This window comes from Dermacentor silvarum, chromosome 11, assembly GCF_013339745.2.
Source record: "Dermacentor silvarum isolate Dsil-2018 chromosome 11, BIME_Dsil_1.4, whole genome shotgun sequence".
Taxonomy (NCBI): domain Eukaryota; kingdom Metazoa; phylum Arthropoda; class Arachnida; order Ixodida; family Ixodidae; genus Dermacentor; species Dermacentor silvarum.
The window spans coordinates 108000854-108026120 of NC_051164.1; the positions used below are offsets into that span (position 1 = coordinate 108000854).

Consider the following 25267-nt stretch of genomic DNA (forward strand, 5'->3'; position numbering starts at 1 on the left):
CGCCGAACCCACTGGCCGAGAGAGCCGCCGAGATACAAGATATCTCAGCCGTCTCCTAGGTGACGAGGGCAGGAGGGTCTTCGACTCCCCCCCCCCCCCCCCTCTTTTGTAAAACGGGTCAAATAAAGTTGTTTTCTCTCTCTCTCGCCGGTCAAGAGGATTCTATTCGATTAGTTGCTCAGCCTATCATTTTCTTGGCTTTCGCCGGGGAGTTGGTGATACGGCATGTGCCGTTTGTAGATACCGCGCCTAGTAGCAAGCTCTCGCTTCTGTCATAGAGTACCACCGTGTCCTTATCTCTTCCTAATAGCAGTCAAAGTGCGACCCTTTCTAAACGAATGTTTTGTCATCATCATCATAATTAACCTAATCCGTAGCGATGACAGAATCTGGTTTACTGTCGTTTCGATAGCATTATTACCATAGCGTCCGCCATTGGAGGGCCTCGAGATGTGTGTGGACGCAAGCGCATTCGAAGCACCAGCAGCCATTTCGTCAATAGCCGTAAATGTCATAACAGGATGATCCGTAGCGATGACAGAATCTGGTTTATCGTTGTTTCGATTTTATTATTACCATAGCGTCCGCCATTGGAGGGTCTCGAGACGTGTTTGGACGCAAGCGCATCCGAAGCACCAGCGGCCATTTCATCAATAGCCGTAAACGTCACAACAGGAGGGTCACTGCGCTAGCATAGGGAATCGCGCCTTCATGAACTGTTCGGTCTGTGCGAATGGCACGCCCCTCTTTGGCGCGGCAGGCGTCGTGCGACGCACCATCTGGATGCACTCCGGTATGGGACAGACGGAGAGGCACAGTGTGCAGCCCGTGCAGCTGTCCGTCACGGTGGGTAGGTGCGTCTCTGCGTCGAACTCGATGGCTTGGTAGCCCGAGTCGTTGCACGTCATGTAGCACTTGCCGCAGTTGATGCACATGTCCTGCGGAGAAAGGGCGACAGCGAAGGCTGTGAAAAACGCAAACATGCTGTTCTTTTGATATGGAGTCGTATGCGTCGTTGCGACTGGATCATTCTGCAAGTTTAATTCTTTACCGGAGGCCGCACTGATAGTTTGTTCACAGGCTATCCTCTCGACGTGCCAATGCTGAACAATGTGCCGGCCTTGGCTCTCCTTTTCTCGCTCTCTCTCTCTCTCTTTCTATTATTTTTATGATCTCGTTTGCTTTCTAGAATTAACTAGCTTAGGTTCACGTTGTAACTGAGAGACTATTTCTTCTATTTAACACTTTTAGTAGCGTGACCTGCGGTGACCTGCGGTGACCGGCCCTACTGTGTGACCTGTACTGTGTGTTCTACTTTATTATTTGAGATTTGTCATCTTGCTCTTTCTTTCCTCCTCCCTCGCCTTCTTCCTATCTTCCATTTTTATGTTTCTGTTTCCTCCTTTCTGAAGAGTAGGCGGGTGTTGTGCCCCTTCCGGTGGCAGTTGCCAGTCTGCTCCTCGCTTTCCCTTTCCTGTCAAATGTATATGCGTTTTCAAATCAAATAGTAATTGAACACCAGTCATTCTTCGCTGTAACGCGAACCTTTTAAGGTACTCGCATGTGGTGTCAGCGAGTAATCGCAACTGTGAAACGCCAAGTGCGTCTGTCACGCTATGCTGACAATTGCAATCCACAGTAATACCGTACGTCCGTCATGACATTTACATATTTGAGGCGCAGCATAATGACACCCCAGTTCTTTCACGTAATTGTGTATGCACGTAAGTATAACACAAAGGCTGTGACTGACGGTGTGTGTGTGTGCTGTGCTATTTGCTCTCTCCTCCCCATCTTTCATTCTCCCCCATCCCGCTCCCATGTGTAGGGCAGCAAACCGGTTGTGCTAAACTGATTAACCTCCCTGCCTTTCCTTCTCCACTCTTTCCTTCCTGAATGCCGCAAAAGTGCAGGCGAAGATGCATTGCGGCGCTGTCTCCGCCGCAGTGCTTACATTTTTTCCTATAACGATGCCTGTTGGCGTTGGACATTGCTACAAGCACCAGAAGACACAAGCTAACTACTCGGACCCGTGCGTAAGATATCCTGGCATTGCCTGTTGATCACCCCGCCAGTGGGACCCAAACTATCGATATCAGCCATTTTGATTGTGGGGGATAAACCATAATGTTTCATTACGGGCTGTCTTCGCTTCGGCATCCAATCTCATTTGCTCCATAGCTCAGGTAGCTGGCTAAAGCTCAACTACTGATAGAAATAAACGTGCGATAACCCTGTCTTCTGCTCTATAGACTCAGCAAGTGTACAAAACAATGTCTGCAATCTACGCCGTCCAGCGGCGGCCAGTTTGCAGACTCTATCGTACTTTCCTATTGTGGACGAATTGTCTGCACTGTTTTCTATCTTTTCATTTCTCTATAACTGCTCATAACGCTCGAGCCTAGACTGATTTTTTTAATGACAACAAATCTTGTACAGTTTTTTAGTATTGTGGCCTCAACCATGAGTAAATGCTAGCTGCAAGTTCCGGTGATGTCAAGCCGTGCGCGAATCTTCATTTTGCCCACCATGCGATGTGCGCTCCCGGTAGCGAATTTAGGAACGAAGTGTCACCACAAACTGAAATGCATAATAAACTTAATCTTACCTCGTCGATTAATGCCACCACTTGTTGAGTAATGTCTAGGTCTCCAAAGGTGCCGATCTTTTTCAGGGACGCACCAATCACGTCCTGTGAAAGACAACACAACGCTAGTTGAAACAAGACCTAAAGAGCTATGCTGAAATACACCCTGAGAAAAGTTTGCACCCTCTTGGGGCTTATGTGGTCCCACAAAAATAATCTCCATCTATCTTGCGCCTTTCCTTCCATGTCACGAACGGCGTACGTGTTATCAGCGTGACAAAGCATTCTCGACAGGAAAGTAGCGAGCGCAGAGCGCAGAGTTTTGAAGAAAGGAAAGGCAAGCAAGGCAGATTACGATTATCGTTGCGGGACAAGATAAGCCCCACAGTGTACAAAGTCTAAGAGAGTATGATGCATTGATGCATTCACTCCAACCATAGGCAGAGGCTCCAGAGTTTACAACACTTCTGCAATTTTCTAATTATTCGCCATTTATTGACCACGGTGACTTCCGCTTCATTAACGTTCTAAGTTCCATTAGTGGCCAGCCTTGACAAAAATGTTCAGGCGGACATCGCACAAAGGCTTCAGGCACTCAGTGCTGCTCGCAGGGTATCTAACCGGAACTAAACACGAACGCCACAAACTTTGTCACTCCAGAAGGAAACCGATATGAAATATATATATCAGGTTAATTGGTCCCCTTCTCAGGGGATTTTCATCCATGGATTGCCTGCACTTGTCGCTCAACCATACTGTCTCATTTTATTGGCAGACCAAAAGCAGGGCCAGCTTGAACCGTTATTTGTTTTGCTCCGGAGTTAAACCGGAGCTGCGCCACAAGATAACCGTAACGAAAAAAGGTTCAGTACGGCACTCCGGAACCTGCCAGCGCGTGATTGCACAGTGTAGGTTGCATACGTATGCGTAATTAGAAATGAACATCAAGGGTCATTTCAAGAAATATCTTACCTGAACGTTCGGAATCTTCCCTTTGAGCTTTCTGATATCTCGGTTAGTCGCTGCTACCTTGTCTTCCGAAAGCAGGTCAGCCGTCAGTTTCTCTTTGGCGACGAGGGCTTCCTTTTTCTGCAGATATTGCCCGAAGTTTGGCAGCGTCTGCAAGATTGAGCGAATGAAATTTTTGACAATACTGAACGCAGACTTCACTAAAGGAACTTTAATGGCGCAAAAAGCCTGATGCAACTTAGAAGCTTATACATCTTCGCCGCACGGTGGACTGCTGGAAAAAAAACTAAGAAGTTTGTAAGGGGTAAACAAAGTTCAGTGTTTTTTTTTTAATATATAATGCGGAACTCATTTACGGGGAGGGGAGGGGGAGGACCTATTGACGTGCTGCGGTGGTTTCAAATAGCATTAACATCTTATAATTATGTCTTCTGTTTCTGTTTCTGTTTGCTCGCGTGCTGCGTTTTATACCCTAAGTTGTCTGTGGACCCGGGACTAGACAATGGCTATGGGTCCAGTAATGCTTTTGTATTTTGTAAAGTATGTTGTAAATAATGAATGAATAAATGAATAATTTTCGTCCTATTTATGCGTAAACGCTTCTGCACGCAGCCGATTAACCTGGCAACATGACGAGATCGTACGTGTAGCAATTTAATGCGCACTGATACCAGCTGCAGTGCTAGTACATTAACTAACCACGGTCAGTTTCACTTCGCTCCTCGAAGCGGCAGGACGTGTGTCGAGTGAGTTCCTGAACACCACTTTGCAATGTCATGAGCGCGGTTTAAATCATGGATCCTGGACCTCGAAGGGGTTCTACATAATGCTAACGCATTTCACTCGCATTTACCGATAAATCATCACTACATTATTTACCATTCATGCTCTTGATTTCTATCACGTTGATTTTGTATCATTTTCCCACCCACTATAATAGTAGCAGTTTCGTCAGAGAGTACAAGCTAAGTATCGATCGCTGTTGCTAGCATTTGTCGTTGATGTGCAGCTTTTTATTCTGAAAGACCAAGAGTCTCCCAAACAATGCTTACCTGTAGGGCGGGCACCTGTACTTGTGGCGGTGCACTGTGACCATCACCGTACACCGCCACCAACTCGGCATTAATATCTGTGGCATTGTATCCCTTGAAATACAGAGAGCCGGATCATTGCTCGTACTGCAACCAACTATTCCGGTGGACGCGGCCATCTTTGTGTCGGTGCCCTAGCGGTGTTTTTTGGTGCTATATAGAACAAAATTTTTAATATTCCGCTAAATCTAGAGAAGGGTGCGCTCATTTCGATACCTGTCATGTACGCCTGTTGGAAATTTATGTTGCCGATAATGCGAGCTTCATGAACGCCCCTTGTACACTGAAACCCGAAAAACGCTTTGAAAGTCAGTACCTGGCTTCCCAGTCCTGCAGGCTTGAGTATCGGCTTTCCTTTCTGGTGCGGCCGTACCGGAGGCGATTGGCCCTCCCAGTTCTCCGTTCCTTCGAGGTTCTTCAAGTACAATGCTGCCCTCAGTCCCGTGAGATAGTCTTCGATCACCGTGAAGTCCTGGTTCTGTATGGAACTGCACACCTAGAACGACCAATCGTTGTACGTTGTTGAATTGACCGTAGATAGAATGCAAATCAACTCGTAATGATCGATACAACTTAATGAGATTAGTTTTCTTCATCTTACAACAATTCGGAATATTTTTCTTTCTATTCCACGTATGGCTGTCCACCTCTTTGGATAAATTACTTTCTAGCACTCGTAGTTTTAATTTCAAGAATATTATTTACAGTTTGAATAAGAAGTAACGTTTCACGCTTCAAATACATGGTTTGGCGTACGGAAATACGCATTTACGCCCCTGCTAAAGTGTACAGTCTTAGAGGTGGGAAAGCTGTATGCGTGCGGCCACTCCGACAAGCTAGCTATTTTAAACCTGTTTGTGCAAATGCTACAAGTGCTTGGCGTGCGAGTGTATTGCCTTGTTATAGAAATAAATGCAGGATTGAATTCGAGTATCTTTCGCTTGTCGTACGCAACCTAACCTATATGAAACTGACCGATCTGGTTTAATTAGGGCTAAAGGAAGCAAAAATTTGCCTCCCACATAGTTGGCAAGACAAATCCCCATAGGCTCCTAAGTGAGGAAACTTCAAAGCTGAAATACTTGTCCTCTTCTGCGAATCAAAAAACAAACAACCGCCATATCATTCGCGACAGGTAACATAGGCCCAAGTAACCGTCAAGCCAAAGCCCAGAAAGCTTGAAACAATGCTAGAATCAATTTAATTCTGCCAAAAATTCAATTGTAGACATTTTTCAATTAAAGTAATTGTCAGGGACTTTTGCAAACGCCATTCTTTAACGTCTTTATTTCTGCCATTTATTCAGCTCATTATTTCAAGTCGTCGTTGATAACCTTTACCAGAAGCATCCCACTTTAAAACATGCCATGGGCTATAGTAACAATGAGGAAGTAGTTAGCCTAATATTGGAATACGCAAAGGGCTAAGTAGCTTACTTGAAGCACTGAGGCTCCAGCCTGGAGGAACTGGTATCCAGCCTCGGCTGAGTCTATTCCGCCAGTGGCGAGGATCGGAAATCCAGGCAGAGCCCGGGCAATGGCGGACACGGCACGCAGTGCAATGGGCCGGATAGCGTTACCGGACATGCCACCGTACGTGGTACGTTTCTCTATGCCGAACGCCGGCCACGGATCGTTGTTGTACTTGAGGCCCATCAGACCGGACACCGTGTTGACTGCCGTGACGCCGTCAGCCTTACCTGCACACAAACGGCAGAGTACTCGTATTAAATAACGATGCCCTTCGTGTGAATTGAAAATGGGCACACTTTATCGATTCCTGCTGCCCTGTTGCTCGGAGCTCATTCACGGAGACAATGGGATTTTATGCTTCTTGAGGGGGACTGGACGTCGTTGGCCGCGTAGTGTCGTCTACTCAGGTGCACGCATTCACCGCATATGTCCTTCCCCTCTCTCTCTTCTTTATATTCCCCTGTCCCCCTTCCTCAGCGCAGGGTAGCCAACGAAACACTTTTCTGGCTTAAGGCCAAGTGTAACGACATTTTGGTCCACGTGAAAAGCCTAGCTTCAGATAATGTATATAGTGTAGGAGCCCTTGCGCAAAATTTCAAGTTTTAATACGGCTGGATGAGTCACTACAAGCTTGTAAAAGTAGAGGTTTCTGATACGGAAACTGAAAGCACATTGGGTGTATTGTTGGGTATAATGTTGTTTTTCCTCAGTTTTTCTTAACAACGTAAGGGTTAAACACCTGCTGACTACGTCAGAGAGTACATTGTGTACCTTGATATGAAATTGCGAATTCCGTCTAAAACGCATAAACACAAGTATAGAGATAAAGAGCCTTGGTAAATGGCCTTCTTGTTCCTCCAGTTACCAAGAGCGAAACATGGATGACCGGTGCATCTAACGTCCATTTCGTTTTTCCTCTCGTCGACTACCTCTCAGCAAAAGCAAACTCTACAGTTCTTGCAGCTCTTAGTGCTAGTGCTGTTGCTGCCTCCGTCATTATTCTCCTTAGGTTGTCCGTCTTTTGTGTGTTTTTCTTTAATTATACTGTGCATTACGGCAGCCCACCTCGAAAAACAAAAAGTTAGAAGACGTTTTACTTTACTTAAAAATAAAGAACACAGGTCGATGACCTTGCACTGCCCACGTTTTCACAATATCTTACGCCCGCACTTAAAGGGGATGCTGCGTTTCACTGCTTTCTGTAAACTGCCTCCATGCCTGTGAACTAACGAGCTTTGACAACAATTTCATAATGCTGCGTAGTCAAAGCGTACCACTCAGCGAGATATTTGCCTTTAGTTCCGCTGGCCCCTATCGCGTTGTTTCGTCACTACCGTTGAACTCCAACGCATCTTGCTCAGTTGCAATGAAATAATTTATTATATTTATTTATTGTGCACGCTGCGGAAAGCCTGCACGCTGCGGAAAGCCTGCAAAAACATTGTGCATCGTTTTACATGAGCAGCTTTATGCCAGCCCCGCTAGAAACAGTTTCGTAGCTATTGCCAATAACAGGCGCTCCTTGAAACGTCAGCTCCGTCGTTGCTTTGTGAAGGACACGTGCATGGTTGTGCAACTTATGATTACCGAAACTTCAAAGTTGTGACTCTTAGTGTAACTTTAAATATGGAAGGTTATTTTACGTTAAATAGCTGGACATCTGTTCACATTCGCTTACCTTCATAGGCTGCCTTGGCAATCGTGACAACGTTGGTGACATTTGGCGTCAGCTTGGCGAAGAATGGAATCTTCACGGCCTTCCGTACCCACAGGCAAATGTTTCGAACCAGCTCTGGATCCTTCAGAGATCGGGGAAAAGGGGGCAGTCCTTATTTTCTACCGTGTTTACCCTTCTGGAACATAACAGGTTCGTTGTCACACGAAAGATTTGTCTTACCTGACCACAAGCCAATCCCATCCCTCTTTCACCCATCCCATGAGGGCAAGAAAGGTTCAGCTCGAGCGCATCTGCGCCTGCTCTCTGCGATGAAGAAGGAACGTTATCACATTGCGATCTTATCTTAACTCGCATCATCCCGCGCTGAAGCTTTAGTAGCATAGGAGCGCGAAAAATATTTTCGTTAACGTGATCTTGAAGGAGAAGCTGGCACTTCGGATATCCCCGGCTTCTCCTCGTCATAGTGGCAAACAAAATTGAAACCACGAGAATGTGCCAGAAAGACACTGAAAGCAGTTGCACAATCACTTGCAAGAATCGATTTGCTATTCAGTGCCCCTGCGCCTCGAGTAGTCAATTAATTCACCCTCGCTCTGCTATCTGCAAGCCTTCCTGGTTAGCTCAGATGGTAAAGCGACCGTCCTGCAAAGGCATTGGTCCCGGGTTCGAAACCCGGGCAGGACGAATTTTTCTTCTACTTCGGAGCTTTATTACCTGAGAAACCGGTAAGGGTTTTCTTAGCATATTTAGTAGGACTTTCTGGCGCGCTAGTTGGTTCATAGCTTTTCGACGTTTATAATCTGCGCAAAAAACGAAGACACAAGAAAGAAAACACACACGACACCACTGCGCTCGTGGTGTCGTGTGTGTTTTCTTTCTTGTGTCTTCGTTTTTTGCGCAGTTTATAAACGTCTAATTAGCATATTTGTCTACTCTCGGGCGGATGACAAATTTACCCTTTCACCAACTCGAAGGAAGGAGGAATAAACGGAATAACAGGGAGGTTAGCCAGTTCTCAGACCGGCTGGCTACCCTCTACTGGGAAAAGGGGGTAAGGGGAATAAAAGATAATAAAAAAGAGATGTTACAAAAAAACGAAAGAAGAGCAAAAAAAAAGAGAGAAAAAGAAAAGGAGAGTACGGCACTGCTTAAAGTCTGTCTCGAAGACCAATTCTCCGCAAGAAGCGTAACAACGCTTCCAAAGGCATCTGTGCTGAGGATGGTCTCGGCCAGTGTCCCAGGACCCTTTTCTCCAGGTTTCATGCATACGCTTTAATGACACGATCATAGCTCTACACAATGCTGTGCGGTCAATATTGATCACTTGTACTAGGGCGTACCTGCCAAATCCCCCGACTTTTTCGTGATGTTCACGAATTTTGGCTCGTTCTACGATTTTACGAATGCTGGCTGATGTTTTACGAAAAATAACTTCTGTTCGTGATGAAGCTTCATAGGTGTTGTAATGTGGGTTGGCGCAAGATTGCAAAAAAAAATGCATTAATAATTGAGATGGTGCTTGCTCCGCCTTGTAGCAGTGCAAGACGCCGTGTATCAATGGTGCATTTGCTACCAGCAATATTATTCAGTATAGTTCCTGAAGCAGGCAGTATCGGCAACAGTAAAGTTGCTAAAATGGTCGCTGCGATCTCAAGACAATGTGTGGCTTGTCAGTCTCTGCTGTTCGAAGTTTAATTTCTCCTTGTGTGCTGCGTCTAAAGTGCCGACATACGCCACGAAAGGTATGTTCTTGCAGTTCCTAATAGTTCGTGTCTTCCTCCCTCCCCCCCTCCCCTTCCACCGAAGTTACGAATGTTTACGATTTCTACAAATTTCAGAGCTCGCAGTTTTGTAAGTATGCTAGTGTCCCCAAAGGAGCAATGAACCTTCAATTGACCCTGTATCGCGTTTTCCACCGTTTCAATCAGTGCTAACAGGTTTGTGATAAATTGGGCTGCGATCCTTCAAGGTAACAAAATTTGCCTCACCTCCGCTTGTTGCGCGAGCTCTGTCCAGTCCTTCTCGTTGAATGTGCACATAATGCTGGCGATCACAATCTAAAAGAGGCATAATGTGAAGTTGATCAGAACAGCTCATTCGAATATATATATATATATATATATATATATATATATATAAAGAAGCCAACAAACACCTGCGGACAGTTGTTTTTTCATCCATTTTCATTTCCATGAATTTATAATTTCTTTGATGCAATTTGTAAGTACAAGTAATTTCCCCTATGCTGTCCTTGGTACCATTGTTTGTTGGCTTCTTATGATCTGATATGATTAATAAAAATTGTGCCCCTCGGTTCCCTTTCGTCTCGTTCATATATATATATATATATATATATATATATATACAGGCACTCTTGATGAAGGCCGAACTCCGGCCGAAACGCCAATAAAGTCCTGTTATAGGTTTCTCCTACGTGCAACTATTTTTTTAACTATATATGTATAAGAATTAAGGGAACCGAGGGGCCTGATTTTGATTTATATCATAAGAAGCCAACGCACAAAAGTCGACTGTTTCGGCAGTAACACAATTTTTTAACAAACTTTTTATTTCGGTTCCCAGTATGCACTAAAGACCGAGGAAGATTTGGCTAAAGGTGTTTTGCAGCACCTGACAAAGGCCAGCCTCCCTTCGGTAGTTCAAGCACATGCGGTTTCAGCATAAGATTTACTAAATGTTACACGATATTTACACAGTCACTAAGTAGAATTCAAACGTGTTCCATGTCACACGTAATAATAACAGTTAATAATAATTGCTCTGTTAAACCTGCTCAGGAGGACAAATGTTATCGCTATTCACGTTTATTGCTTCGCACTGACTGAGAACTTGTGTCACGAAGGTACCTAATGGTGGATAAATTTCAGCTGTACGGCTGTTGTGAATTAAAATTATTTTTTTTTTGCAGACATGTTTCCTTACTAAGTGTTAATCTAGCGCTATATTTGCTGAAGTGTACGCGAGAAGAATAAATCAAATGCTGGAGAATGAAAGGCATTATTACTGCAGATTGGCAGTTTTGCTTGCTAAAGAAGGTAGAAAGACTTGCTTTTTTTATCCAGCAAGAGGATAAAGTTTAGCCATGGCTGAGAGCGGGGCTTGTTGGTGCGATTCCATATTGTGAAAAACAGCGCAAAAAAAAAAAAAAACGTCAAGAATTGTAAGACGACAGACACGAGTGATGTTTGCGCTATTTTCCACATTATGGACTTAGTTGAGATGTAGGCAGTAAGCACTTGGTAATGAAATTGGCGTAAGCACTCACGTGATCAGGGAAATCCTTCTTAAGTTCCGCAATGCTGCCACACCAGTACGCCGACGTCTTCTCGCTGATCAGCTCGATGTTGAGGAAGGATCCCTGGCCCGGTCCGTACGTGTGACCAAATGTCGATCCTCTTATGATGCGAGGTGAAACATTGGTCACGACGTCCTGGGCGCATGCAGTTTCAGTCGATAAACGAACATAGTTGGAGTGACCGCTAAGATTCAACTGCATGCCAGCTAGAAACACAGTAGCAAAGTACATGATCTGTTTCAATTTTTAAAAAACTTATTCAACAGTAAAAATGTTAGTAGTTTACAAAGGCTCGACGCAGAATGCCATATATTTCAACATGAATACAGCCGAGATATTGAAAGTGTTCATCGCATACGTCATAAGCAAAATGAAATTTCGTAAATAATGGTACCACCCTGTCCAAAAAATGTTGCATACTGCATAACCTCGCATCCAATATTCAGGTATTAAACACAAGATCCTATACAAAAATGATATGTTTTCATATTTTATATGGGATTATTGTATATGAATGTCATAGAGAATATCGGTCTTCTTTTAATAGAGAGCGAATAAATTATCAGAAACAATACTGCGCCTTTCACAATGCAGTGCTTCCATAATACAATCATCGATGTCAATATAGAATGGGATGAAATAAACAAGACTTTCGTTATTTGCAAAGCATTTGAATACCCTTCTTTTTAAAATAAATTTCGCCATGCAAGATATATCTCATGAGCTCTGTTTTCCTTAATTTAAACCTTCGCTTGGTGCAATAAACTGTACGTCACAAAGGCTTGAATTTTAAATTACCATTGTCCTTGGGGTCCATGGCAGACCCATTAAGCTATGCTTGACGAAGATGACCACGGAGAAATAGTTGGACACTGTGAAATGATTTACCGTCCAGGACCTGTTTCTCTGCGTTTTACTTCTGCGTCCATATTGGTGTTTCAGCTACCGCAAGCACAATGCACAACGCGTCACAATTGAACTTTGTGACCCGGATTATTTGCAGGCGCAAGCCTTTGTATATACATTTGTCGTTCTATCGTTCTTTTAACGTCACTTCCTTGCGTTGTGTAATCCCCCTCCTCTCCCTTCACGCACTGATCGCCCAACCGTCTCTAACACATATAACCCAGAAAGTAAAGTACGAAAACGAAGTGCAGCGCGTACTGGTTGTGGCTTTAAGTAGAGGACCTTAAGGACCACTTGCCTTGTCGAGGCCGAAAGTCTTGGTCAGGGCGAATCCCCATCCAGCTTTGAATGCTCGCCGGATCATGGCGCTGGTTGTTGTGGGCGGAGCGCTGGCGAGGCCAAATGGGTTTTTGAACTTGAGTCCACAGAATTCCACGCTTAGATCCACCAAGTCGATCGGAGTGTAGAACCGGGGCAACTCGGGTACTTGCGGTACGGACAGGTTGTGCAGCGACTGCATCCACGCAACACAATAAGGAATCACTTCGAAGGGTAGTCAAAGGAGACGAAAGGGGTCACAGGGGGATAAAGACCTTTCAAGGTCTTTATCACTCAAGAGTGATCGACAGTGGATGAACAAAGAAAGTTGCAGGTCACCCAAGATGACGCTTGTTCACTAATTGCGAAACACCGCGAAATATATTGATTATTGTATAGAACGACGATAGAAAAGGGGGAAGGAGGTGAGAGCCGTAGCTATGAACTAAAATTGAAACCTTATTTCCAATAATTCCTTTCAATGAGTGCATGATGTCTAGTAAAAAAAAAAGAACACTGCAGCTAGCTTGAAACAAATCATTCGAGGTTTTGTTACCTGCAGATATTTATGGATGTGCCAAGAAGCTGTCTTTCCATCGTTGACGGCCTCAACTGTTGTCTCGGAGACGCCGGCTATGTCACCACCGCAGAACACCGAGGGTTCGCTCGACTGCATCGTCTTGGTATCAACTTCCGGCAGCCCGTATTTGTTTAGCTTGAGCGGACTGAGTGCCTCGACAACTGAAAACAAAGTTCATAAGTCTCATAACTGCGAACCTTGACAGTATTACATACAATCATGGCAGTGTCGAATATTGACAAACGAAGCGTTGTTTTGATTAAAATGAGTCATGAAAGCCTAGTTTTGATGGAAGCATGATATGAAACCTGTGCAGCTCACCTATACGGCTAATTCTTTTCAAGAATAAGCGGCATAAGAATCAGTGGTGGTACAAAGCGCCGTCGCCTGAAATTTGCATCCCTCTTCCTCTAGATGTCATACTATAACCTCCTGCTTTACCCAATGATTAGCCACGATGGGATACCTTAAACTATAAACAATGAGGCCTATTTATCCGCCCTCAACCTACAAGTTGATTGGACCATGTTTTATAAATTTTTTCCGTTGAGCTCAAATCCCGGAACTTGAATTTGCCGAATAAGTAGCGTCACTACTCACGCGCTATGATATGTTAAGCCACTCTGTGATAGAATACGATTACTCCCACATCACTTTTACCGTTCATCTAGCAAGAGTTATCCGAAGCGTTAGTGTATATATTTCTTCCTTCACTGGGATTTGCGATTAATCTTTTCTTCTGTACATAAAACAAGGTAATGGACCCAGGCTGCATATTGCAGAAACTCATGTACACTCATCCGGCGCGCCGGACGGCAGCAGTGAGCATCCCAGCCAAGTTGAAAGGAGAAGCAGGACTCACTGCCACTGGCTAGCCGAAGCTATGACCCGACACTTCCCACAGTATTGGCGAAGGCGTGACCTAACAGCGTTCTCGTTGGGATTGTGTTAGCAGATCCTAAATTGGTACGTTGGGTATCAAGGCCAATTGTGCCCCGGGATAAATCTTTCCTCGCAGCCATTCGGTCCAGAATTAGCCATTTCGTCAACGGCGAGAGACACAAGCCTCTGCAGACAGTGTCACAACGGTGTTCTCATTCGAGTGTCGTACAAAGTGTCGTTATTAGTGTCCAGTAATCTGAGAGTGCGCAAGGCTCTAGCCGCCCGATAAACGTTCCTGCTTAAATCTGAAGCAGTGTTTCGCAACACTTCTAAGCGCGCCACTCCGAACACGTCATCACGGCTTTCCACATTACCTGAATTATCTCCGAGAGTTGAGCCAAAGGCCGAGATGATGAAATCCGCCTTAAGCCGGACGACTTGTTCTTCATCCTCGATCCAGCTACCATCTTCGGCCTGCTCCGTTCGGAGGAATTCCATGCCCTTTATGCGACCATCATGTACGAGCAAGTTGCGCGGGGACAGGAAGGGAAGGAATTCGCACTTCTCCTCCTTCGCTAGTTCCATCTGCAAGGCAGCGATATAATTAAGTACACTTTGCCAGTAGGGTATCAAACCGGAGCTGAACCAAAACCCCAAAACCAAAACAAAAATACGTTACTTCTTCGCCAAATTGTAACTCAACCGGAAGGTTCGATTTTTTTTTTCACTCCGAAAAAAAAACACACACACACATACAACACATACAACACACACGCACGTACAACAGCACATGTGGCGCATTCCAATGGCAGAACAGGAGCGGAGGCAAAGAGGAGCAGAGCAGTAGCGCAGAGCGAGAGTGTGACTGCTTCCTCCCCCACTGAAACGTTCCATGCTCTCCGAGAGCAGGTGCAAGTGCGAAGGTGTATCACGTGACTAGATAGTTTACCTAGCAGCGGCGATTATCCCGCGAACTTCGATACTCAGCCACAATTGCTGCCGTACATCAAACCAAAGTGACGAAAACACAACCAAAAACATTGACGGCTCTCCCGTAATCGAGAGTAGATGTAAGCATGAAATGGCTACCACATGGCGTATGTTGCTGCCTGTGGTGCCGCCGCCTTGCTTGTTTGCTTGTTTTCCTTCGAGACCGCACTTCAACTACTTTTCAACTTCCAACAGTTCAGCGCACTCAGCGTCTGTCGCTACTTGTTCTTCTTGTCACGTCAAAATGGTCGGCTGCAAATGTGCGGCCAACTCACAGACCGCTGGCGTTGAAAACAGCACCGGCAACCCTGTCTATGCGCCAAAAGATGACAATCAAGTGTATGGTGCCCTGTATCTGCCTTTTGAACGTGTCTATTGGAAATGACAAATAAAACTTAAGCGTACTATAAGTTACACTTTGAATGATATCGTCAAGAAACATTAGGAAGAAATCAGAAGCACTATTTTTTTAACTTGTTAGGGCAGTAACTAGCATATGTAGTGCAGCCCTGTACAATGAGTTGGGGGCCAGAGCCAGCATTTTCTGAAGTTTTGCCTGGTTGCCCGGATGATATCGTTTTGTTCTCGTTTGAGCTAAACGGGAGCTAAAATCATTTCATGCTTAATAAAAGGCTATGACGCGTTTTGCGTCACGTGACTTCCTTCTCACTCGGCTTTTCGTGCGGGAGCAGCTCGAACTGCTCTCGGCGTCGCCAAACTGCTCCTATTTGACATTAGATCACAGTGCTCCTGCTCCTGTTCGCCCATTGGAACGCAGCTATACATATGAGAGAGCACATCGGGGGCGCGTTTGAATGCTCATTTTCACCCAATGGAACGCACCACTAGTAACACAAGGAATCTTCATAAGTGCAAGACAGGCTGCGTGCCATTCATACCAGATCGACCTATACGGCTCACCATTAGCACTCTCGTTCTGCAAACACCTATAGCGTAAATATGTCGCTTTATATTTGGTTTTAAATCCACGCATCCTTTCTTAAAATATATTCGTGAACATTGTTACAAGCACGTCCTGCATTTTCAAGTACGCTAAAACGCTGCGTCGTAATCGTTTCGTTGCTTAATTCTGCCCTTTTCTGCTAATACAACCCCATTTGTTGATTCCTGTGATTGCTTAGCATGCACGTCTTAATTTCGCAACCTCTTTTCTCGCGCGCTGAAATCGTCTATAGTTGGTAGAAACTTCTTACTTTCCGGTAAATTTCGTGCGCATCGCTTTCTCTCCGCATTGCATGAGACAGACGTCTTCCAACTCAAGCAATTTGTTTCCATCACGCCGCCTCCACAACACTACCCGGTTTTATTAAGTCAGAACCAAGATGGCGTTACACTCACCTCTTCTGGGACGGCGCGGATGTTTGTGAAGCCCTTGCGGAACACGACAAAAACTCGCCTGGCTCCGCACCGAAGCGCGGACGTGGCGCAGTCAAATGCCGTGTCTCCAGCTCCCAGGACAATTACGCTGCCGTGTAGGCTGGGCAGTGACTGCTTGCAGTGGCACATTCCTGTCGACAGAACGCGCAGTCTATGCATGACTACACTTCTAGCTGGGCTCTGTGCTTTCGTGGCATCTACGTATAGGCTCTTTAGAGCTCGGTACAGTTGTGTGTATATTTTGTACGAAACACGTGCCGGTGAGTCGTACAAGTAAAGCGTAAATTAAGTAAACTTGTCGAGTGTTGAGAAGGTGTCGTAAGTGCAGTGACGGTTGGAATAGGAAGAGGGGGAAGCGAGTGAAATGGTTTCACGCTATTATAATATACAGGGTGTTTCAGCGAACACTTTCAAAAATTCTTAAAGGTTGCCTGTGGCAGATAGCACAATTCTGGTTCAGGAGCTGGTCTACTTGTAGAGGCGGACATTACTTGCTCAAGAAATTGAAATGCATAATCGACTAATTAACAAAATTTACTAATTAAGTTTTAACTAATTATCTGATGGACCATACTGCATTTTACAAATTGTAGCCGTGGAGTTCTCAAGGCGGATCCACTTGGAACGAATTCTCGGGATGACACCAGTTTCGTGATATTAATTCCCGAACTTTGTGGTGAAATGCATTGGCGTTCCAGTTGTTTTCTTAACAAAACGTCGCTTTATGCATTGAAGCACAAAAGTGACTGGAACGCCAATGCATTTCACCACAAAGTTCTGGAATTAATATCACGAAACTGGTGTCATCCCAAGAATTCGTTCCAAGTGGATCCGCCTTGAGAACTCCACGGCTACAATTTGTAAAATGCAGTATGGCCCATCAGATAATTAGTTAAAAACTTAATTAGTGAATTATTGTTACTTAGTCAATTATGCATTTCAATTTTGTGTGGAAGTAATGTCCTCGATCCTCTTCGAATAGACCAGCTCATTAACTAGAATTGGGCTAATTAAGTGTTTGCTGAAACACGCGGTATATACAGGGTGTTTCAATTTAGCTGCACCAAGTTTTTAAAAATTGCCGGTGGCAGATAGGACAATTATAATCCTTGATCTAAATTACTCCATGAGGCGGCCATCACTTCCATGTGAAATCAAAACGCCTAATTGAATGATTAACATAATTACACTAATTAAGTTTTGGAATTATTATTTTACGGTACATCCTTCAATCTACGAATTATAGCCGCTGAGTTCGCAAGGCGTATTCACTTGGAACAAATTCTCGGGACTGAACCAGTTTCGAGATATTAATTTTCAAAGAGTCCGACGAAATGCATGGCCGTTCCAGTTAACCTTTTCAGGAAAACGCTGTTTTATGCATTGAAGCACAAAGTTAACTGGAATGCCCATACATTTCATCGGACACTTTGAAAGTTATCTCGAAACTGGTTCAGTCCTGAGAATTCGTTCCAAGTGCCTTGTGAACTCAGCGGCTATAATTCGTGGACTGAAAGATGTGCCGTAAAATAATTTAATCAAATGTTAATTAGCGTAATTATGTTAATTATTCAATTAGGCGTTTTGATTTCTCGTGGACGTAATGGCCGCCTCATCGAGTAGTTTATATTGTCACGATATGATTCACGCCAACATCGATGAAGAAGACGCTGATGATCGGGCGCGCGCTCTCCGCCATATGGTTGACGCTTGATCGCCTTGTAAATATACTGTAAATACGTTTTCCTGTTGTGTTTGCCTCCCCGTAACATCTTGGTGGAGGTGCGGGGTATAACGCAAGACGGAGCTCCGCAGCGGCCGCCAAGTCGCCACTCTAGGCATGTCCACCAGCGGTGAAACTGCGTCAGCGGCGGCCGCCATGCCAACCGTCGTCCTGGCTCCACCCCGTGACCCTGGGACCTTTTCCGGCACTGCTGGCGACGACGTCGACAAATGGATTCGACTCTACGAATGCGTAAGCGCACATTACAGGTGGGACCCGACCATGATGTTGGCGAATGTCACATTTTATCTAAAGGGCACGGCGAAGGCCTGGTTCGACAACAACGAAGAGGAGCTCACAAGCTGGAGCGTATGTAAGACTAAACTTCGCGAGTTGTTTGGCCAACCTGCAGGCTGCCAGCGTGCTGCCAAGCAAGAGCTTGCCTCCCGTGTGCAGACGCCTACTGAGTCGTACTTGACGTATATTCAGGATGTGCTGACCCTTTGCCGGAAGGTTGACGCCAAGATGACAGAAGCCGATAAGGTTGCGCACCTGCTGAAAGGGATCGCGGACGATGCGTTTAACCTGATCGTGTTTAAAAACTCTTCGACACTCAACGAGATTATTACTGAATGCCGACGCTTCGAAGATGCTAAAAGCCGACGTATCGCCCACCAATTCGCCCGCCTTCCGAACACGGCAGCGACATCAACGTGTGAGGATGTTCTTATGCCGACTCAGCCTTTAACATCGGAGACCATCACCCGAATCGTTCGACGCGAAATTGAAGCCGCATCGCCCGCACATTTAATGCGAGGAGAGACCTGTGATGCCCCACCTACGATATCCCTTATACAATCCGTTGTTCGTCAAGAACTGGCAAACGTGGGCCTTCAAACCATCTGCTCTGTGAACCACCCTGACAGTTACCCTTCGGCCACCTTCAACCCTCTCCAACGCCGTTACACCACTCCGAATTATCGCGACCCGAATGCGTGGCGGACGCCTGACGACAAGCCCATTTGCTTTCGATGTGGACGTGTTGGACACATTTCACGATATTGCCGAAGTCCTTGGCCCTCGTCTTCTCGACCCAACTCATCCAGCTTCCGCTACCCACCCCGAAGCCAGCACCAGGTACCAAGCCAACCTGACCAGGAAACATCTGCCGAGACCACTACTACTACCGCCCATTACAGCCGCTCGCCCTCCCCACGACGCCGACCTTCTCGGTCACCCCCACCACGCCGTTCCCCGTCCCCGTCTTACTCCCGGCGTTTTCCTTCGGGAAACTAACGGCTGCAGCTCCTGGAGGTGATGCTGCTATTCCGACCTGCTCTCCAATTCCTCTGTTGACGCTCCCTACCAATCAGAACTTGATCGACGTTGAAGTGGATGGCCTACCTGTTACTGCTTTGATTGACACTGGCGCCCATATTTCTGTTATGAGTTCTCACCTCCGCCGGCAGTTGAAGAAAGTTATGACCCCTGCCCATCACGTGTTGTCCGTGTGGCCGACGGTGGTACGTCTCCCGTAGCTGGCTTTTGTACCGCACGTGTCAGTGTTGCCGGCCGTCAAACTTCTGTTTTGTTCACCGTCCTCGTCTGCTGTTCCAATGACGTCATCCTCGGTCTTGACTTTTTGTCCGCCCACTCCGCCCTCATCGATTGTTCCGCTGGTACTGTACAGCTTGACCTACCAAGTGTGATTGATCCACCCGGACCAATCAAGAGTCGGCTCTGTTCTGCTGAGCACGTCCGTTTGCCGCCACAAGCCGTTACTTGTGTTGCTGTGACGCCCTCTCCACCAGTCCCCGACGGTGATTATGTGCTCGCTCCCATCACCGCCGTTCTGTTGACGCACAGTGTTGGTTTGCCTCACACTGTTATCACTCTACGGGACAATCTTACTTGTCTTCCTGTGATTAATTTCGGACTGTGTGCACAAGTGCTCCCACAAGGCATTTCACTCGCTATGCTGACGCCCTCCTTATTGTGGTATCTGCCACAGGCAATCTTTAAAAATTTGGTGCAACTTAAATGAAACACCCTGCATATAAACTGGGCAATTTACGTAAGCTAAATATGTAACTGAACTACGGAATAACTGAATGCGCGATGTATGTAGTAAATGTTGCTGATAACTGAAGAACACACTTTTACGCGAAATGTCGTAAAATGATTATTTTATACAACATTGCGAATCTCCATTGGAAGCGAAACAAAAACGCTAGCATGGGCCTTCTGACGGTCCGTTCATGAAGTCTGGCCGCTGTGTGCTTTCCTGTAAGTTCAGACTCCCTATTAAGGCTATTCAAATAACGGGCAGTATGCAACATACCGGTGTAGTGAGCAGGCTTGCTTGTCGAAGCACCCCGTCCGAGTCTAAACGTCGGTTTTATTTAAAATTTTCTCCTTGTGTTTTAGAAAAGCAACTGCGCCTACACGTGTCGCCCTTCTCGTGTAGACCCATCTCTGTGTCTACTATACCACTTAGAAAAATAGTAAAGTAGGAAAGTCGTTACTGGTTTATAATCAACAATAGCGCAATAAACAGGAACCGAACCAGACGCAAGAACGACAGGATCAGGACGCTACCAGTCGATCTTGCGTATTTCTTCGTTAGTGTTTACTGCGCTATTTTTTAGTAACAACTAGCTATTTTAATTAAATTTCATTACTTGACGGTAATTCGCAACAATAAAAAGAAAGCTAACCTGGTTTGCTAGCTCTTGCTACGAGCGGTAGAAACGTCTTTGACGTGAAAAATCCGTGGCTTGAGTCTAGGCCTTCAAATATGGGAATGACTTTAGGATCTGGCAGTCCTGAAATAGAACGACAATTATGAAAGCTGTTCTAGCCATCATAAAATTTTCTTTTAAGTCACAACAAAGATATTGCGATACTTACCTATGCCAAGGAAGACTGCGTTGTAGTCCTTCTTAAGAGACTGGATAGTGAAGTCCCGGCCGAGAGCCTTGTTGAATTCGACCTAAGTGTCATCAAAATTCGAGTGATCACGCTAACTACACATCTCTCATGGCTATACTACAATCGGAAGACGAACAAAAATCACGAAAATGACCAATTCTCTTTACTCACTCTGACGCCTAAATCCCTGACGAGATCAAGTTCAAATGAAACGACATCGAATGGAAGCCGGTACTGAGGGATCTCCGCCGAGCTGAAAGAGACGTTTAATTCCTTCTCGTTAGTTTTTTTTTTCTTTTCGTGGTTATAAATATAGGATCGTTTTCGAAACACTCTATTGGCAACTTTAGAAAGTAATATTACTTTACGCGATTATCGCTCACACCTTTCCATGAGTGCTACGTCTCGTCTGCTTGAAAGAATAATTTGGCCAGTTATCAAATTTTACAAAACAATAAACTGTACTCCACTTCCTGAAAGTATATACGTTTGCATTGGTTACTGCAAGGAAGAGCTCGAATTCATTCCCTTATAATCAAACTAATAATGATCAGTTGTAAGCACAAAACAAACATTGGCCAATGACAAACGGGAACGAACCAACATAGTAGAAGCAGAAATCAAGGAGGAAAATCAAATGAAAAGCACTAACGCAAGCAGATAGTTGCTGGTACAGGCCATTGCGTGTGGGCCGATCGCGTACGGCTTGTCACTTAGGTCACGGGAACACGAGAGCTCACCTGAGACCACCGAAGTAAGGCTGCTTCTCAAAGATGACAATGTCTGAGTATCCGAGCCGGGCCAGAAACGTGGCACAACTCATGCTGGCAGGACCGCATCCGACAAGGGCAATCCTAGCTTTGTAACTTGCCGGAAGGTCATGGAGCGGTGGTAGGTTCGGGAGGCCGAATTTGAGGAACTCGCATCTGCTTAAAAACCTTTGAACGAGACCGAAGAAAAAAAAGACAAATGAATTTATTTCCAAGTCACCACTTGGTCTTTTTTTATCTGTTTATCAAAAAAGAAAGGAATGATCAAATTGCTTTTCCACAAGCGTAACTGTAGTCAGTTCTTCTAGAGTCCAATCTGCAAACTTATACGTTCTCTGAATTCGGTATACTATAGTTTCAAAAATTCAGTAAGTCTTTTAAAAGAAATATATTTAAAGAAGATAGTCTTTCTTGGGTAACTGCAATGTACAGAACAGATATTTATTCGTTTATCAGAAGTAAACTAATAGATGTCATAGCAAGAAAAACTCCTGCAACTTAGGAATAAGATTAAGATGGTATCGACTGACGCAGGACAGGTGTAACTGGCGTTCGTAGCTTTCGTGCAGTGGAAATGGTTTGGGAAATCTCGGATCACCGCTGATATACGTTGGCCTCTCGGAGGACGCATTTATTTCGAGAGGCTCCAACGGCCTTGTGGAACTCAACGGGATCTAAACAGCAAGTGCGCTGATACAATATTTTGTCTTCACATTTGCCGATTGTAATTTCATTGCCTTTTTTTTCTTTAGGTGGTTTTCCTGCGCTAAGATTTATGGATATCCGACTGCTTGTGTCACCAAATTTTCACGTTTCACACCTAATAAAGGAGAAAAAGAGGCAGCATGCCCCGTAGAAAATGCAACAAAATATTTTGCAGTAAAGATGTGTGTGAGTGTCGGACTGCGAAGGTACCGTGACGATATTTTTGTCGTAGCAAACAAAAAAAAACATTCTGTAGCCTTGCCTGTATTTTTGTTGCAGCTACAGAAGCTTCTGTCATAATTCTGACGTATTGTTCTTGGGACAAGGCCTGTTTTGCCATTGCGGCAGACAACATCGTCGTCACGTCAAAATGGCAGGCTTACAACATAACTTTTGGTAGGAAAAAACAACGAAAAATCTACAACATGGTTAAGTTGTACAACAGCTATTTCCTTTAAAGCATTTGTTGTAAACTTGCCAATCTTTCCATCGTTCATATGAGTGCGCTCTGAGCACCTCCAAGTTACTGTATATGCTCCCCTTGGGGAGCAGAGTTGCACATCTGATTGAACGCGCCGCTCGCACCCCTATTCACCAAATCTGGTCACATGCGCAAAAAGCATCCTTTTGAGGGAAAGCCAACTTCACGGCTGCGCCTGCACCATAGTGTTTCTAAGGCCTCCACTGCCGCCCGCCGCGCCACCTGGCCCTCGCGGAATTAAGGAGCAAGCACACTCGGCAACTGAGCCGCGCCGTATCTGCATTCAAGAGCAGTGGCTTTTCTGCTCAGCACGGATGCGTCGGCGGGCAAGATGGCGGACCTATGCGCAACTTTGCTCCCGTAGGGAGCATATACAGTAACTCCACTCCAAGTGACAGAGCAATTGTGAAAGCGTCTGATTGTTTCTTTTATTTGTACTGTCCTATAGCGCAGCGTTTCTTTTTTTTTGTATTTGTATGGGTTTAGCTACAATTTGAGGATAGCGGGCTCCTCAGTAGCCAAACTTCCGATACCGTCGCAGTTAATAGACAACAACGTTCAGTAAAACAGCGCACATGTGGTATTTTAACTTGATAAGATAATATGATATGATAAGATAATGCCCGTGACGCACGGTGTAGGAATTACCTAGGAAGTGTACAAGTCACTGAGAAGGCGTAGGAGTCTTGCTTGCTGCAGGCTAGCCTAGCCTTTCAACAGTTTCCGGCAATTGCACCCCCCCCCCCCCCCCCCGCCCGAGCACCACTTAACAAGTGCGGTCGGGTCTGAACCCCGTCACATGCCATCTAGCTGATAATAGAAAAGCAAGTGGTAGAACAAGTAGCAGGCTGTGCATCAACTATTCCCCGTGGGCCAACACGGCTCATCATGCACACTTCTACTCAGAATCACTGTGAAAATTCAGGACAAGCCGAAGAACCTCTCTTCTAAACATCCAGTGCCCAAAAGGGAACGAAATGTCAATTGCGTTTGCGTGCCGGGCCAATTTGCGCTTCAGCACATCTATTAACACTCACTTTCGGCGTGAACTTCAGGACGCTTTGTAACTCACTGATATAAGCAATACATAATTGGTTTGTTAAAGGCGTTGTCTTAAAGCGAAGTCCTTACGTCCGTAGCGAACTGCTGCAGGCCTCCTATGTTAATGGGCCCTTCTTCAGAAGCATAGAGATTACACCCTCCGACGCAGAGGTCACTCGTCGGGCAAACCATGCCGCAGGTGAGGCCCAAGGGATTGTCCGAGAAGATGGCTTTTGCTGCTCCATAATAGTTCTGTGAAGGAAACATAACAACAACAAAAAAAACACGTGAAATTGGTCTCATACGCAGTTAAACGAATTCACAGTGATACAATCATTGTAGTTATACGCGTTATACACTGTAAAATAATTTACATGCCTAAATGTGAAAACGGGCGTAAATGTGTCTATTACTCACACCCTTAGCCTCTTTGTGGGTGTAAGGGTGTGAATTAAACACATTTGTACCCTTTTCTCACTTTTAGGAGTGTAAATTAATTACAGAGTACATTCACAGTTACAACCTTGATCAGGCAGACAGTGAAGTCAGGGAAACCATAATAAAAAATATTGTTTATTTGGAATTTAGAAATAAATTAAAGATAAATATAAAGTGCGTGGTTCTTGCAAATATCGCCTGATTAGTGGGCAGGATTCTCTCTTCCCACATTACTTGCCATTTGTTTATTATTTACAATAATATACAGTTATGTAATCGCGTAATATAGAACTATGCTGCAATAATTATGTACGTAAATGCACAGTCGCGTTGAATATCAGCTGCAACACGGCACCCACGCATGAAGGGGCTACAGACTTCACGGTTGGCGCCTATGCGCAGTACTATTGATTGAAACGGTGTTTAGTTCACCAGTTGTTCGTATATCGGCGATGGGTGCAGACTTTGGGCCCATTCTACCACGAGCACTGTGTTGCTGCTCCTTGGGAACGTGATTGCATTTTGGTGGTGAAATAAAATATCCTATATGGCGGAGCGTCACCACGTTCCCGTCCCGACTTGGGCGTCGCCTACGGTTTCGGCCAGAGGAGCTCCCCGCGTGGAATCTCCAACGGCTTAAATCTCCTCAGGACCTGAATAAAGTTCTTGACTGATATGTGTTGAACGCAAAGGCGCGAATCATGCTCCAGCCGAATACATTAGCATTGTCCCATGAACAGCGAGTGTTATACATTCATGAACACTTCTCTCGTACGTTTAGAACATCTTTCCCTGACGACTGCCTCTGCACAACAGTGTGAAGTTGGGAGAGTGGGTCGAGCAGCATTCCGAGCCGGTCTGCCGTTCTTTCATAATGCTTTAATGCGAAAGCATTATATAACCCATTACGCAACCACACCGACGAATTTGCGGCGTGCCAAAAATGGCCTACGCCGCAAAGAACAAAAACACGTCAATAAATGCTGTGACT

At 45.2% G+C, this 25267-nt stretch overlaps 1 protein-coding gene across 1 annotated transcript in view; it reads right to left on the reverse strand.

Annotated features, from left to right (window-relative positions):
* Positions 1-548: 548 nt before the first annotated feature.
* The window catches only part of LOC119433732 (dihydropyrimidine dehydrogenase [NADP(+)]-like), a 32515-nt gene continuing 7796 nt past the window's right edge, over positions 549-25267 (reverse strand). The window contains 19 exon segments of the mRNA XM_037700992.2: positions 549-938; positions 2609-2692; positions 3560-3706; positions 4964-5143; positions 6084-6346; positions 7798-7918; positions 8017-8100; positions 9786-9854; positions 11084-11248; positions 12318-12533; positions 12894-13078; positions 14174-14384; positions 16149-16318; positions 20628-20735; positions 20821-20902; positions 21013-21094; positions 21582-21721; positions 21723-21779; positions 23929-24090. Of these exon segments, the coding sequence (XP_037556920.1) occupies positions 681-938; positions 2609-2692; positions 3560-3706; positions 4964-5143; positions 6084-6346; positions 7798-7918; positions 8017-8100; positions 9786-9854; positions 11084-11248; positions 12318-12533; positions 12894-13078; positions 14174-14384; positions 16149-16318; positions 20628-20735; positions 20821-20902; positions 21013-21094; positions 21582-21721; positions 21723-21779; positions 23929-24090 (2784 nt within the window). The 3' untranslated portion in view covers positions 549-680.